At 36.9% G+C, this 13,025-nt stretch overlaps 1 protein-coding gene across 18 annotated transcripts in view; it reads right to left on the reverse strand.

The window, feature by feature from the left end:
• QKI (QKI, KH domain containing RNA binding) overlaps positions 1 to 13,025 on the reverse strand; it is a 162,581-nt gene that overhangs the window by 94,575 nt on the left and 54,981 nt on the right. For all 18 annotated transcript variants that reach the window (XR_012433282.1, XR_012433281.1, XM_045390386.3 and 15 more), the window contains exon 3: positions 5,084 to 5,200. Coding sequence is in view for 16 of the 18 variants with exons in the window: in XM_045390386.3 (XP_045246321.1) it covers positions 5,084 to 5,200 (117 nt within the window). In the remaining 2 variants the exon portion in view is untranslated. The remainder of the gene's footprint in view (positions 1 to 5,083; positions 5,201 to 13,025) is intronic.

A 13,025-nucleotide genomic window follows, 5' to 3' on the forward strand; every position in this document is an offset into this window, starting at 1 on the left:
GGTAATTTAGACTTTCAAGCCTTATTATTTAAGAACTGTCTTTCATAGGCCTACAGCTGCCACAGATAGTGATTCCTCTGATAAATCTGGGCAAAGTATATTGAAAATCTTCTGGAAAGGAATTACCATTCTTAATGCCACTGAGAACATTCATGATTCATGGAGAGAGGCCAAAATATCAACATTAGCAGGAGTCTGGAAAAAGTTGACTACAACCCTCAAGAAAGACTCTGAGGGGTTCAGGAGTATGATGGGGGAAGAAACTGCAGATGTGGTGGAAAGAGCAAGAGAACTAGAATTGGAAGTGGAGCCTGAAGATGTGACTGAATTGCTGCAATGGCATGATCAAACTTGATCAGGAGCTGCTTCTTATGGATGAGCAGAGGAAGTGATTTCTTGAGATGAAATGTATTTGTGGTGAAGATACTGTGAACACTGTTGAAGACAATAAAAAAATTTAGAATATTACATAAACTTAGTTGATAAAGCAACAGCAAAAGTTCTGTGGGTAAAATGCTATCAAAGAGCACTGCACGCTACACAGACATCTTTTGGGAAAGGAAGAGTAAATCTATGAGGCAAACTTCGTTGTTCTTATTTTAAGCCATCATCACACTCACCCCAACCATTGGCAACCACCACCCTGATCAGTCAGCGGCCATCAACATCCAGGCAAGGTCTTCCACCAGCAAAAGAGTAAAACTCCCTGAAGGCTCAGATGATCATTAGCATTTTTTAGCAATAAACTATTTTTAAACTAAGGTACATGTATATTTTTAAGACAAAATGCTGTTACACACTTAATAGACTATAGTATGGTAGAAACATAACTTGTATATGCACTAGGAAACTAAAAAAATGTGTGACTAGCTTTATTGCAATATTCCCTTATTGTGGTGGTCTGGAACGTGTTTGTGTCTTTTTGTATAATGAGGTAACAAATGGGTGGGGGTCCTGGATAGTCTCAAGATCAAGGCTGATTGCCAGAGAAACCCCAACCAAATAAAATAGAGGGCTGAGACTTTCAGCCTCATTCCCCAACCTCTAAGGAAAGGAGAAAGGCTGAATGTTGAGTTGAACACCAATGGCCAATGATGAACATCAGTCATGCCTACATAATGCAACCTCCATAAAAAAAAAAAACAGAAGGACAGGGTTTGGAGAGATTCCAAATAGCTGAACACATGGAGGAACATAGAGGGTGGCACACTGGAGAAGGGATGGAAGTTCTGAGCCCCTTTCCACATGTCTTGCCCTATTCATCTTTTCCATCTGCTGTTCATCGGTATCCTTTGTAATATCCTTTATAATAAGTAAGTAAAGTGTTTCCCTGAGTTCGGTGAACCACTCTAGCAAATTAATTGAACCTGAGGAGGGACTTGCAAAAAAACACATTTATAGCTGGTCGGTCAAAAGCACAGGTCATCACTGGGGCTTGCAAATGGCATCTGAAGTGGAGACAGTCTTATGGGACTGAGCCCTCAACCTGTGGTATGTGACATCATTCCCAGTTTTGAATTGAATTAGAGGACATCCAGATGGTGTTTCCTGGAGATTTGTTTGGTTTGTGGGGAGCTTCTGGTGTCACACAGCATCTGGTGTCAGAAGTGTACTGAGTGGTGTGTATGAAATGGTAGTCAAAGTTTATAATACTCAATATTCAAGTTGTTCTAATATGTCTGAAGTTATCACTCTTAGAAATGGTTTATAATTAGAAAATAATGTACAACAGCATAGAACTTAGACTTCAGTGTTTTTGTTTTTTTTCTTCCAAGACAGAGTCTCGTTCTGTAGCCCAAGCTGGAGTGCACCGGCACACAATCATAGCTCACTGTTCCTCAGCTCCTGGGCTCAAGCATCCTCCCACCTCAGCCTACCTAGCAGCTGGGACTACAGGTGCACATCACCACACCTGGCTAATTTTTTTTTAAGTTTTATTGTAGAGATGGGGGTCTCACTATGTTGCCCAGGTTGGTCTTCAACTCCTGGGATCCTCCTGCCTCAGCCTCCCAAAGTGCTGAGATTACAGGTGTGAGCCACTGCACCCAGCCTAGTTTCAAATTTGACTGCCACATTTTGGTGTGTGACCTTTGGCAAATTACTCAACTTCCCCGAAGCTTTGGTCTCTTCATTTACAAAATAGGAATAAAAAACTTAGCCAATACAGACAAGAAGTTCGTAATAGTTTTCAAGCCCTGGTTCTGTGATCTTAACCAGTACCAGTCCACTGGGTATTTATGCACTAAACCAATGCTGTTGAGCCCATCAATAATGCTGAAATAACAATCCAAGAAAATGAAAATTAAAGTGGCATATTAACTTATTTGCTTAAAACCAGCAGCTTAGAATAATATAGTACTATCTTCCCCAAAGCATTAGAAGTACACAGCATTTACAATTTCCTTTATTTACCAAACCTTTTCAGGGAACATGAGGGAAGGTGCACCTAAGCCTTTCATTTATTACCTGAACTAGTCACTCCTTTCACAGATATTTTTTCAAGGCCTGCACTCTGTGTCAGGTACTCACCAAACACCAAGGAAATTGATACTCCATAAAATAGCCATGGTAGGCTCTCACTGAGTTTACCAGTGTAGGGAAGGATTCAGACCAGCACACAACATTCCCATCATAACCTTTTTTGTTAAAAGTAAAACAGGCAATCAGTAAATTAAGATTTTCTAGCTTTCTTAGTGTGTGTAGACATACATATATCTATACACACATTATATATACACATATATATATGCACATACGTCTATATATATGGAAAACTCTGTAGAAAAGTTTAAAGCAAACGGCTTTTTCTCTTGAACTCCTGAAATACAACTCAATGAGCTATCTTTATTACTTACATCAATACTTCTTTTTGTTTCCATCTCTTTTCATGTTCTTTACCAAATGGTCAAGCATTCCATTCTGACTTTACTTTTATTATAAACACTTATAAGAATGCAACAGTATAATCACACAATTACAAGCTCTAATGCTCACTGTTTGGGAGGGTTTGAAAGAGTGAGCAAGGTGAGTGGAGGGCCATTACTACAGAATTCACAGAAACTCAGAAGAGGGGGAAAGGGGTTTCGTTAACTGGCTGACAGAACAGCTTAACTGATGAATATATACTAACCTTTTTGTACAGACTTATATATCTGTCAGTTGTCAAGACTTCATTCACTGTCCATAGGCAATTAAATAGTATTACTTAATGCCCACATAATCCTAAGTCCAAACATGAGAACCAAAACTTTATGGCAACATTCATCTGAAAAGGTTATCACTCAACTGATTCGAAATACGCACAATTTTTTTAAGATTCTAATAAAAAAATTTAATACATCTAAAAATGCTCAAGAACTCACAGACTCCCATGAAAATATCTTTAAACACAGCTGACAAAGAATACATTATAAGATTTTTAAATAATCAATATTATGAGAACTTTTTGCCCAAATTTCTTGGCTACTAAATCACTGATGAGGAGCAAAAATGAATGAGACCCAGTCAGCTTATGTGAGGGCTTAAAAGACATGAGGCAGAGGGCTCAGAAAACAAGTTTATCAGATACCCTGTGGGTCTGGCGTTCATTCCGTAAATTCCACAAAGCGATTCAGTGGACATGGTCTAACACAGTTAACCACGCACCATTCCTAGATAGCCCCTTCAAGTCAATGGAAAGAAAGGAAGAAAGGAAGGAAGAAAGAAAAAGAGAGAGAGAGAGACAGACAGAAAGACAGATAGACAAAACCTCCTAAAATACTTTTAATCTTTGGCCATCAAAATCTAGTTTTTTAAATCCGCCAATTTTTACAAGAATAGAAATTCAAAACTATCCTACCTCGCAGTATTGCTGGATAAAACAAACTAGGTTAATAAAATCTTCCTAAAAATAATATTTAGATAGTTGGGTCTTTACTAGTTAAACCAGCAAAAGAAGAAATGGCAGGAGAAAAAAACCCACAGAAACAGAAACAAAATACTTTAAAACGTAAAATCAACACAAAATGTGGATGAAACCCACAATGTATCTCACATGGCTAGTGACCGCCTTCCTTTCAATAGAGTTCTGTCTTCTAACTCTCCCAGTGATGTGACATACATCCAAAGTTATCTGACCATTCTTACTTAAATCTCATCAAAAGAAATATTTCAGATTTTTCAAACTTTTACTTACATACTTTTACACACATTACAGTCTGACTAATTTCCAAAATGGCAGCTTCCCAAAAGTAAATAACAAAGGAAAGTAACATGATGAACTGATATTTTAATTTGCTAAGTAAAAAAATGATAATGAACAAGGGAAAATTGCCAGGCGTGGTGTTTCATGCCTATAATCCCAGGTCTTTGGGAGGCTGAGGTGGGTGGATCACAAGGTCATGAGTTCAAGACCAGACTGACCAACATGGTGAAACTCCATCTCTACTAAAAATACAAAAATTAGCTGGGCATGGTGGCGAGCACCTGTAATCCCAGCTACTCAGGAGGCTGAAGCAGGAGAATCACTTGAACCCAGAAGGCGGAGGCTGCAGTGAGCCAAGACTGCACCACTGCACTCCAGCCTGGGCGACAGAGCGAGACTCCATCTCAAAAATAACAAACAAACAAAAAAGAAAAACAAGGGAAAATCATGACACCACCTTTGAAAAGTTTTAAAAGTTCCTGACATGGAACATAGTGGGTTTGTTTGTTCGTTTTTGAGACGGAGTTTTACTCCTGTCGCCCAGGCTGGAGTGCAGTGGCACAATCTGCAACCTCTGCCTCCCAGGTTCAAGCGATTCTCCTGCCTCAGCCTCCTGAGTAGCTGAGATTACAGGCACCCGCCACCACACCTAGCTAATTTTTGTATTTTTTTTAGTAAAGACAGGGTTTCACCATGTTCGCTAGGCTGGTCTCAAACTCCTGACCTCAGATGATCCGCCTGCCCCGGCCTCCCAAAGTGCTGGGATTACAGGCATGAGCTGCCGTGCCCGGCCTGGAATATAGTGTTTTAAGCACAAAAACATCTGGAAATTTTATTATTGAGATGTAAAAGTATAGTAAGTTACTCACATAAAGACTCAAGCCATTTTCAAGGACTTACCTTTTTTTTATCCCTCATTGAGCCTTTGCCTCGGACCATGATTTTACATCCGGTTTCTGCTTCAAGTTGTTTGGCTGTAAGTCCTCTAGGTCCAAGGATTCTCCCAACAAAATTAAACTGAAAAACAAAAAAATAAGGGTCACAATATATTATTCACTTGCTGGAACTTGCAGCTCTTAAAATATAAAGTATATCTACATTTACTTACTCAAGTTAAATGTCTTTTTAATACTAAGTTGAAATAAAATCTATAGCCCTTATGAATTTCTTGCTAAGTCTCAGATTTAATTACAACAGCTCATCGTTTAGCATTACATTTTCACAAGTATTAACACAAACTATGAACTGGGAACAGTATACAGCTAGAACAGGTACAACTGTCCATCAACATATAACCTAAAACAGACAGTATTAAAGAGTTTGACAAAATATTAGATGCCAGCCAAGAATGCAAGTCCCTTCCACAAAATGTCCAACTTCTCTTTGCAATGACAGTGTTGAAGAAATTGTTAGGGACTGCCCTTTCTACCAAAATCCTTGGGGGAAAGTCCTCTTCGATTTACCTAAGAAAAATTATACTTTCTCCAAAGCAACTGTTCAGAAATATGTTACCGAAAATTATAGGTTGGCTATGCTAAATGTGTCTTAAGAGTACATATTCCTTTCTACCTTTAACTGGTAAGAAACCTAAACTCTGAATATCACTAAACAGGACAGTGATATCAATAACTGTATAAATAAAAAATTGTACAATAAAAAATTACCATCCCTCAACAGAAATTCCTAGTATTCATATATACAAGTTATTTTTTTAAGGCCAATAGGAAAAACGAGTTAAATCGTGAAAAGTAAATTTTCCTCATTTGCATGTCATCTGCATAAAAGACCAAAATATAAGAGTTTGCTATCAGTTCCACAAAATTCCACCGGTGGTTTTCATTTATTTATTCAATCAAATAGGTACTGATTCTTATGTATATGGTCTCCTATTTTTTCTGGCATTTATCCAACTGTTAGTATACCATTACATAAAAGTAACATGCTAGAAAACCCACTGCCATCAGGGCTTTAGAAGCTGGGTACTTCTGGTATCTTCTGTACTCCACTGGCTCTTATTTTGCATTGCCACACCTTAGAAACGTGATTCTCAGATGAAAGGTGGTAGGTAGTATGCCTATATCATTAGAAGAAAGTCTCCGAGGGGATTTTCATACATCTTCTTTCACCCTATGTTGAGACTCACAGACTGATCTATAAGCACTTAATTTAGCTCTTCAAGATCCTAGATTCTGAAATCTGCTAATAGCTCTTTATATTCAAAGAAAGTCCCTTATCTTTGCCCAGTGCTTCAGTATATAGTAATTTTACCTCTTTACCCAACCTAAACCCCCACCATGATCCACTTTAACAAAGGACTTCCAATTTAGAAACTCATCAACTTAACCTCCCCACATCTCCAATTTAAATAAACTCAAGTAGTATACGACAGTAATGTGCTTAAACTCTGAAAGCACACAGATTCCAGCTGGTATCCAAGTTCAAATACGAAAATAGTAATTAGGAATCTGAAAACTGACCTGGCGCAGCGGTTCAGGCCTGTAATCCCAACACTTTGGGAGGCTGAGGCGGGTGGATCACTTTAGGTCAGGCGTTCAAGACCAGCCTGGCCAACATGGTGAAACCCTATCTCCACTAAAAATACAAAAATTAGCCGGGCTTGGTGGTGCATGCCTGTAATTCTAGCTACTTGGGTGGCCGAGGCATGAGAATCGCTTGAACCCAGGAGGTGGAGGTTGCCGTGAGCTGAAATCATGCCACTGCACTCCAGCCTAGGTGACAAAGAGGGACTCTGTCTCCAAAAAAAAAAAAAAAAAGGGAATCTGAAAATCACATCAAATAAGCCTCAATTACAGAATGGGGACAATACTATCTGATAGAGCTACAGTGATGGCATGTACAGATATGTGTGTGTATAGCTACATCATACATACACAAGGTCCATTAAAAAGTGTGCCATATAGTTGACAAGAGCCTACCAAGTCTAATGCAAATCCTTTTCTTAAAACCTCAGGCTCTTACTCTTAATTAAGCTTGGAATGTCATTTCTAGAAGGAGGTGTGATCAGTAGCAAATTTTGGCCTACAGAACTCCAGAGAGACTTGACGCTCAGAGACTTGAGTTTTGCAGAAAACAAGAATGAAAAGGTGGAACTAATATATAGAACAAGCGACCATCACTGCCCACAGAACACCAAAAGCCAGGCTTCTGACTTGTAGGTAATAGGCTAGTTTTTTCTCTAGAAAAATTGAAATAACCCATGAAAAGAATTCTGTGTTCCATTATATGGCTTCCATCTCAAAGACTGGAACTTTAGGTGGTCACCCCAAATTAAGGTAGGCAGTGGACAGCTCTGTTCCTGAACACAAGCTCCTAATTCAAATTTTCATTGTTTCACACTTAAACAATGTTCACCAAAGGTTCATGAAGGGCTCTATCATGAGAGACACAGGACAAGATAAAGAAGCAGGACAAGAGACTGAACCTGGAGGAAAAAAAGACTACAGGACAAAGATGATTTAAAAAAAAAAAAACTTTTAGTATGTAGTGTTAAATTATTTTCTAAAATGGTTGTACATAATTTTATCCCTCCATATAGTATAAAAATTTCTTTTGATCCACTTCCTTTCCAATATTTATTATCAGTGTTTTTATGCGTTAACCATTCTAGTGTATGTATTAAATGTTTCAATTAGCATTCCTCTGACTACTCATGAAGCTACGCATTTTTTCATATTTGTTGGCCATTTGGATAAGCATTTTTTTGAAGGACATTTGAAGTTTCCTGTGTTTTTCTATTGTGTTATCTTTTCCTTACTGATTTCTACTTTGGGGTTACACAGCTGGCAGGTATTTTTCCCATCTGTGGCTTGTCTTCTCCCTCTTCAATGGTGTCTTATGATGACTGAAAGTTTTTAATTTTAACGTAGTTCAAATTTTCAACCTTATCTTCATGGTTAGCGTTTTGTGTCCTGTTTAAAAGAAGCCTCTCCCCACCCTAAGGTCACCAAGATACCCTCTGGTGTTATCTTCTAGAAGCTTTATTGTTAAGTCTTTCGAATTTACATCTACAGTGTACCAGGAATTGATGTCTGTGCATGAGATAATTTTCTTTTTTTCTCTCACATGAATATCCAAATGTTATTAAATATCCGAATGTTACTGAATACAAATGTTATTGAAAAGACTACCCGTTTCCAATTGCTCCACAGTGTCATTACTGTCATAAATGTTGATCTACACAATCGTCCCTTAGTATCTGGGGTGGGGGGGATTGGTTACAGGTCCCCACACAAATATCAAAATCCACAGATGCTCAACTCCCTTATATAAAACGGTGTCACATTTGCACATAACCTATGCACAACCTCCAATATAATTTATATCATCTTCGGATTACTCAAAATACCTAATACAATGTAAATACTATGTAAATCACTGTTATGCTGCATTGCTTAGGGAAAAAAAATTGTATATTTCAGTACAAATGCAACCAGTTGAAATATTCCCCCTAAATATTTTGATCCTAGGTTAGTTGAATCCACGGATGTGGAACCTGAGGATACAAAGAGCTGACAGTACTTAGGTCTGTTTTGGAGCTCTCTAGTTTATTCCACTTATTTATCTTTGCTTTAATATCACACGGTATTAATTATGGTAAATTATATGGTACACCAAGTTCTTCCTTCTTGCTGTTCCTCAAGAGTGTCTTAGCTATTCCTGGCCCTTTACATTTCCACATATTTTAGAACAAGTTGGTCAATTTCTAAAACAATACTTGCAAGAATTTTCACTGAGATCATATTATAATATAGACTCTTCAAAACCATAAACACTGTACAATTTTTCCATTTGGTTAGGTTATCTCTCATCTCTCTCAGTAACGTCAAGTTTATTTTTGTTTAGGCTGAAGTGCAAGTGGCACAATCATAGCTCACTGTAGCCTTGAATTCTTGGCCTCAAGCAATCCTCCCACCTCAGCCTCACCATGCCTGGCTTTTTAATTTTTTATTTTTTAACTTTTTTGTAGACTTCGGGTCTCGCTATGTTGCCCAGGCTGATCTCAAACCCCTGGACTCAAGTCATCCTCACCCCAACCCCACCCCAGTGCCTAAGCCTTCCAAAGAGCTAGGATTACAGGCTGGAGACACCATGTCCAGTCTCCAAAATGTAGAGTTTTTTTTATTGTGCCTTTACTTGTTTTTACTTTTGTTGTTGTTAGATTCATTCCTAGAAATTCACAGGGCTTTTTCTGCTATTGTATGTCATAATTTTAAGTTTTCATTTTCTGTTTCTGGTATATGAACATATAATTGGTTTTTGTTTTCTATCAACCTTATAACCAGCATTTCTTCATTACTGACTCTCACGAATTTTTTGTAGATTCTTTTGGATGCTAAACAATTACATCACAAATAATGACAGTTCTCTATTTCTCTTCCTTTCCTATCATATATTTTTATTTCTTTTTCTTGCTATCCTTACAGTACTGGTCAGCACACCCTGAGTTCAAAGCCAAATAAAAGTGTATCATCCTTGACTTGTTCCAAATTTCAAGACTAAAGGTTTCAACAGTTCACCATAAAGTTTAAAGTAATCTTAAACTTTTTGAAGATACACTTTATCACATTAAAACTCCCTTCTATTTCTTAGTTTGCTAAGAGTTTTCAACTACAAGTGGATATCTAAATTTATCATTTTTCACTATCTATTAAAACAACAATATTTCTCCTTAATTCTGTTATAGCAGTGGATTTCAACTAATTGTCAAATGTTAAACCAATGTAAAGCAAACTCGAGCAAATTGTTTCCTGGCATTTTGGTGATTTTTTTTTAAAGAAATGTCCATTCATAAATAGAACTGGCCTGTAATTTCTCTTTCTCGTGTCTCAGGTTTTGGTATCAAAGTTATTCTGGTCACAAAACATGTTGGAATGTATTCCTTCTTTTTCTACTCTCCAGATAAGCTTGTATATGGCTGTTATTTCTTCCTTAAATAATGAATAAAATTCACTGGTGAAGCTACTTGAGCCTAGATATTTTTCTATAGGTTTTAAATTATGGATTCAGATTTTCTGCTCCTTCGTATGTCAATTTTTAAGTTGTGTCCATTTTGTCTAAATTTTCAAATTTGTTGATTTAAAGTAGATGTCTAATTTAATTATTTTTAATACCTATAAGATTGGAAATGATGTCCCATTTTTTTATTCTTGACTGGTTACCTCTATTTTCCTTTTTTCTTGATCAGTCTTCAAAAGTGTTTTAAAAGAACTGCTTTTGTTGACGGAGGTAGACTGATTTCAAAAATGGCCACAATTCTCTGCCCCTCATTGTGTCCATGCCATCTGCAAAGGGAATCTGCACCTCCTCCTACCTCCTGAATCTAGCCTAGCATTGTGACTTGCTTTAGCCAATACAATGTAGTGGTAAGAATGATATGCCTCAGTGTCAGTCTTACATGGTTCTACTCTCTTAGAGCCCCCTTCCCCCATGTAAATAAGCTTGGACTAAAACTTGTTGGGGAATGAAAGACAGTGATCCAGTCATCATCAATGTCTGCAACCAGGCAACTCCCAGAAGCACAACCACCTGGCTGACCTTACAGCTGACTGAACGACGGACTCAGGAGCTCAACAAGTGGTGTAAGTTTCTGGAGAAATTCATTATAATAAAGAGATAGCTAGCTGAAATACTGAATTATTTCATTCTGTGTTTATCTTCAATTGATTTCTACTCTTCATTAACTACTTCCTTCCTTCTACTTCCTTCGTTTAATCTGCTGTTCTTTTTCCAAATTTTTGAAATGAATATTTTGCTTATTGTATTCCTTCTTTTCTAACATAAACATCTAAAGCTTTACATATACCTCTCTAAGCTGGTTTTAGTTGTATCCCACAAATTCAGATAGGGAGCAGTTTCATTTTCATTCAAAGTCAAGGTAATCTGGCATCTACTAAATATTTAAATATATTATTCTCATTTCAACATATAATAATTTCCTAGTTATATTTTTTGATTTCTAGCTTTCTACAGTGTAATCAGCAAACATACTACATGTAATAGCCATCCTTAATATTTGTTCAAACTTGCTTTTCAGCATAGTACATGGTCAATTTTTGTAAATATTCCATAGGTGCTTAAAAAGAATGCAAAGTCTGGTGTGATTAAATTTTATCTGTTTCGCCTTTTACTTCTAATTTTGCTGTATATGTGTAAAGGCTATTACAACCAACCCTTAAACAAGAGGTCTGAACTATGTGGGTCTACTTACACACAGATTTTTTTTCCATAAATATTACATCACGCATGACACCCCTCCCACCTCCACCACTTCTTCTGCCTCTGCCACCCTTGAGACAGTAAGACCAAACCCAAATCTTCCTCCTCTTCCTCAGCCTACTCAATGTAAAGACCACCAGGATGAAGACCTTTACGGTGATCTACTTCTGCTTAATGAATAATAAATATAGTTTTTTTTCCTTATGATTTCTTAAAAACATTTTCTTCTCTATGGCTTATTTTATTGTAAGAATACAGTGTTAATATATGTAACATACAAAATGTGTTGATCAACTGTTTATGTTATCAGTAAGGCTTCCAGTCGACAGCAGGCTATCAGTAGTTAAGTTTGGCGGTAGTTAAAAGTTATACGTGGAATTTTTTACTGCAAAGGGGGTCAGTGCCCCTCACCCCTATGTTGTTTAAGGGTTAAGTGTGTATCTTCCTGTCATTATGAAGTGGCCTTCTTCATCTCTAGAGATGCCTTTTTGCCATTAAGCTTACACTGATACTAATACAGAATTTTCTGTTAATTTTTCTTATGTGTCTTTTCTTGATCCTATCTATTACTTTCAAACTTTTGTTATCCTTATTTTAAACAGGACTCCTGTAAAAATCATCTAAATGAGTTGCTTCTTCATTGAACTTTAATAGGCACAGCCCACTTATACTACATGGTTTACTAAATCTTTTTACTAAGTGTTTTCTATGTACTCTACTTCTTTTCTTTTTCTTTTCTTTCTTGCCTCTTTTTCCTGGATGTGGGCAGAGGGAGGGTTGCATATGAATGTATTTTCTTGGTTCTTTTCTTCTATCAGTTTGGAATTTATATGCTTGTTCACCCTAGTATTTACAACATGCTTCCTTGACTTATCAAACATTAATATGCACTTGTACTTTTACCCTTTTCCCATATAAATACAAGGACCTCAGAAAGTGTAATATTTATCCTCAATCCAGTTTATATGCCTGTGTTTTTCAAATTCTATATATTTTAAACTCAACAGGCCATTATTTTCACTTTGTACAAATATGCATTTAGGTTTATCAACATATTTTACCATTTTTGTTGCTCTTTATTCCTTTATGCATCTTCAACTTTTCAAAGTCATCATTCTTCTGCCTGAAAAACAACCTTCAGCATTTCCTTTAGTGAACATCTTCTAGTAATGAACTCTCTCCATTTTTCCTTATCTGAAAATGTCTTATTTTTGAAGGGCACCTTAAAGGTTTATACACTGTCTCCTGGATTCATTCCACTGTTACTAACAGAAGTGAACTGAGTCTTCCCATTGCTCCTTTGAACGTGATCTTTTCTCTCTTCTAGCTGCTTTAAGATTTCCTCATCATTACTTTTCAGTAGTTTTATTATGATATGCCAAGGTGTGGTTTCCTTTATCATGTTTATCAGTAAGTATGATAAATAGAAAGAAAACCACAGTTTCACAAATCTGTGACTTTCTTTCCTTCTATGGTTTTATAGTTCTGAAACACACTTCTCCCAAACTCTGCTTCTGTCCCATTCCATGTCTCCTCTTCTTCTAATACCACAACTACATATATTAAATTTTCTCACTATATTCCTTTCACTTTTCACACTCCCTTC

This window comes from Macaca fascicularis, chromosome 4 (assembly GCF_037993035.2).
Source record: "Macaca fascicularis isolate 582-1 chromosome 4, T2T-MFA8v1.1".
Classification (NCBI taxonomy): Eukaryota; Metazoa; Chordata; class Mammalia; order Primates; family Cercopithecidae; genus Macaca; species Macaca fascicularis.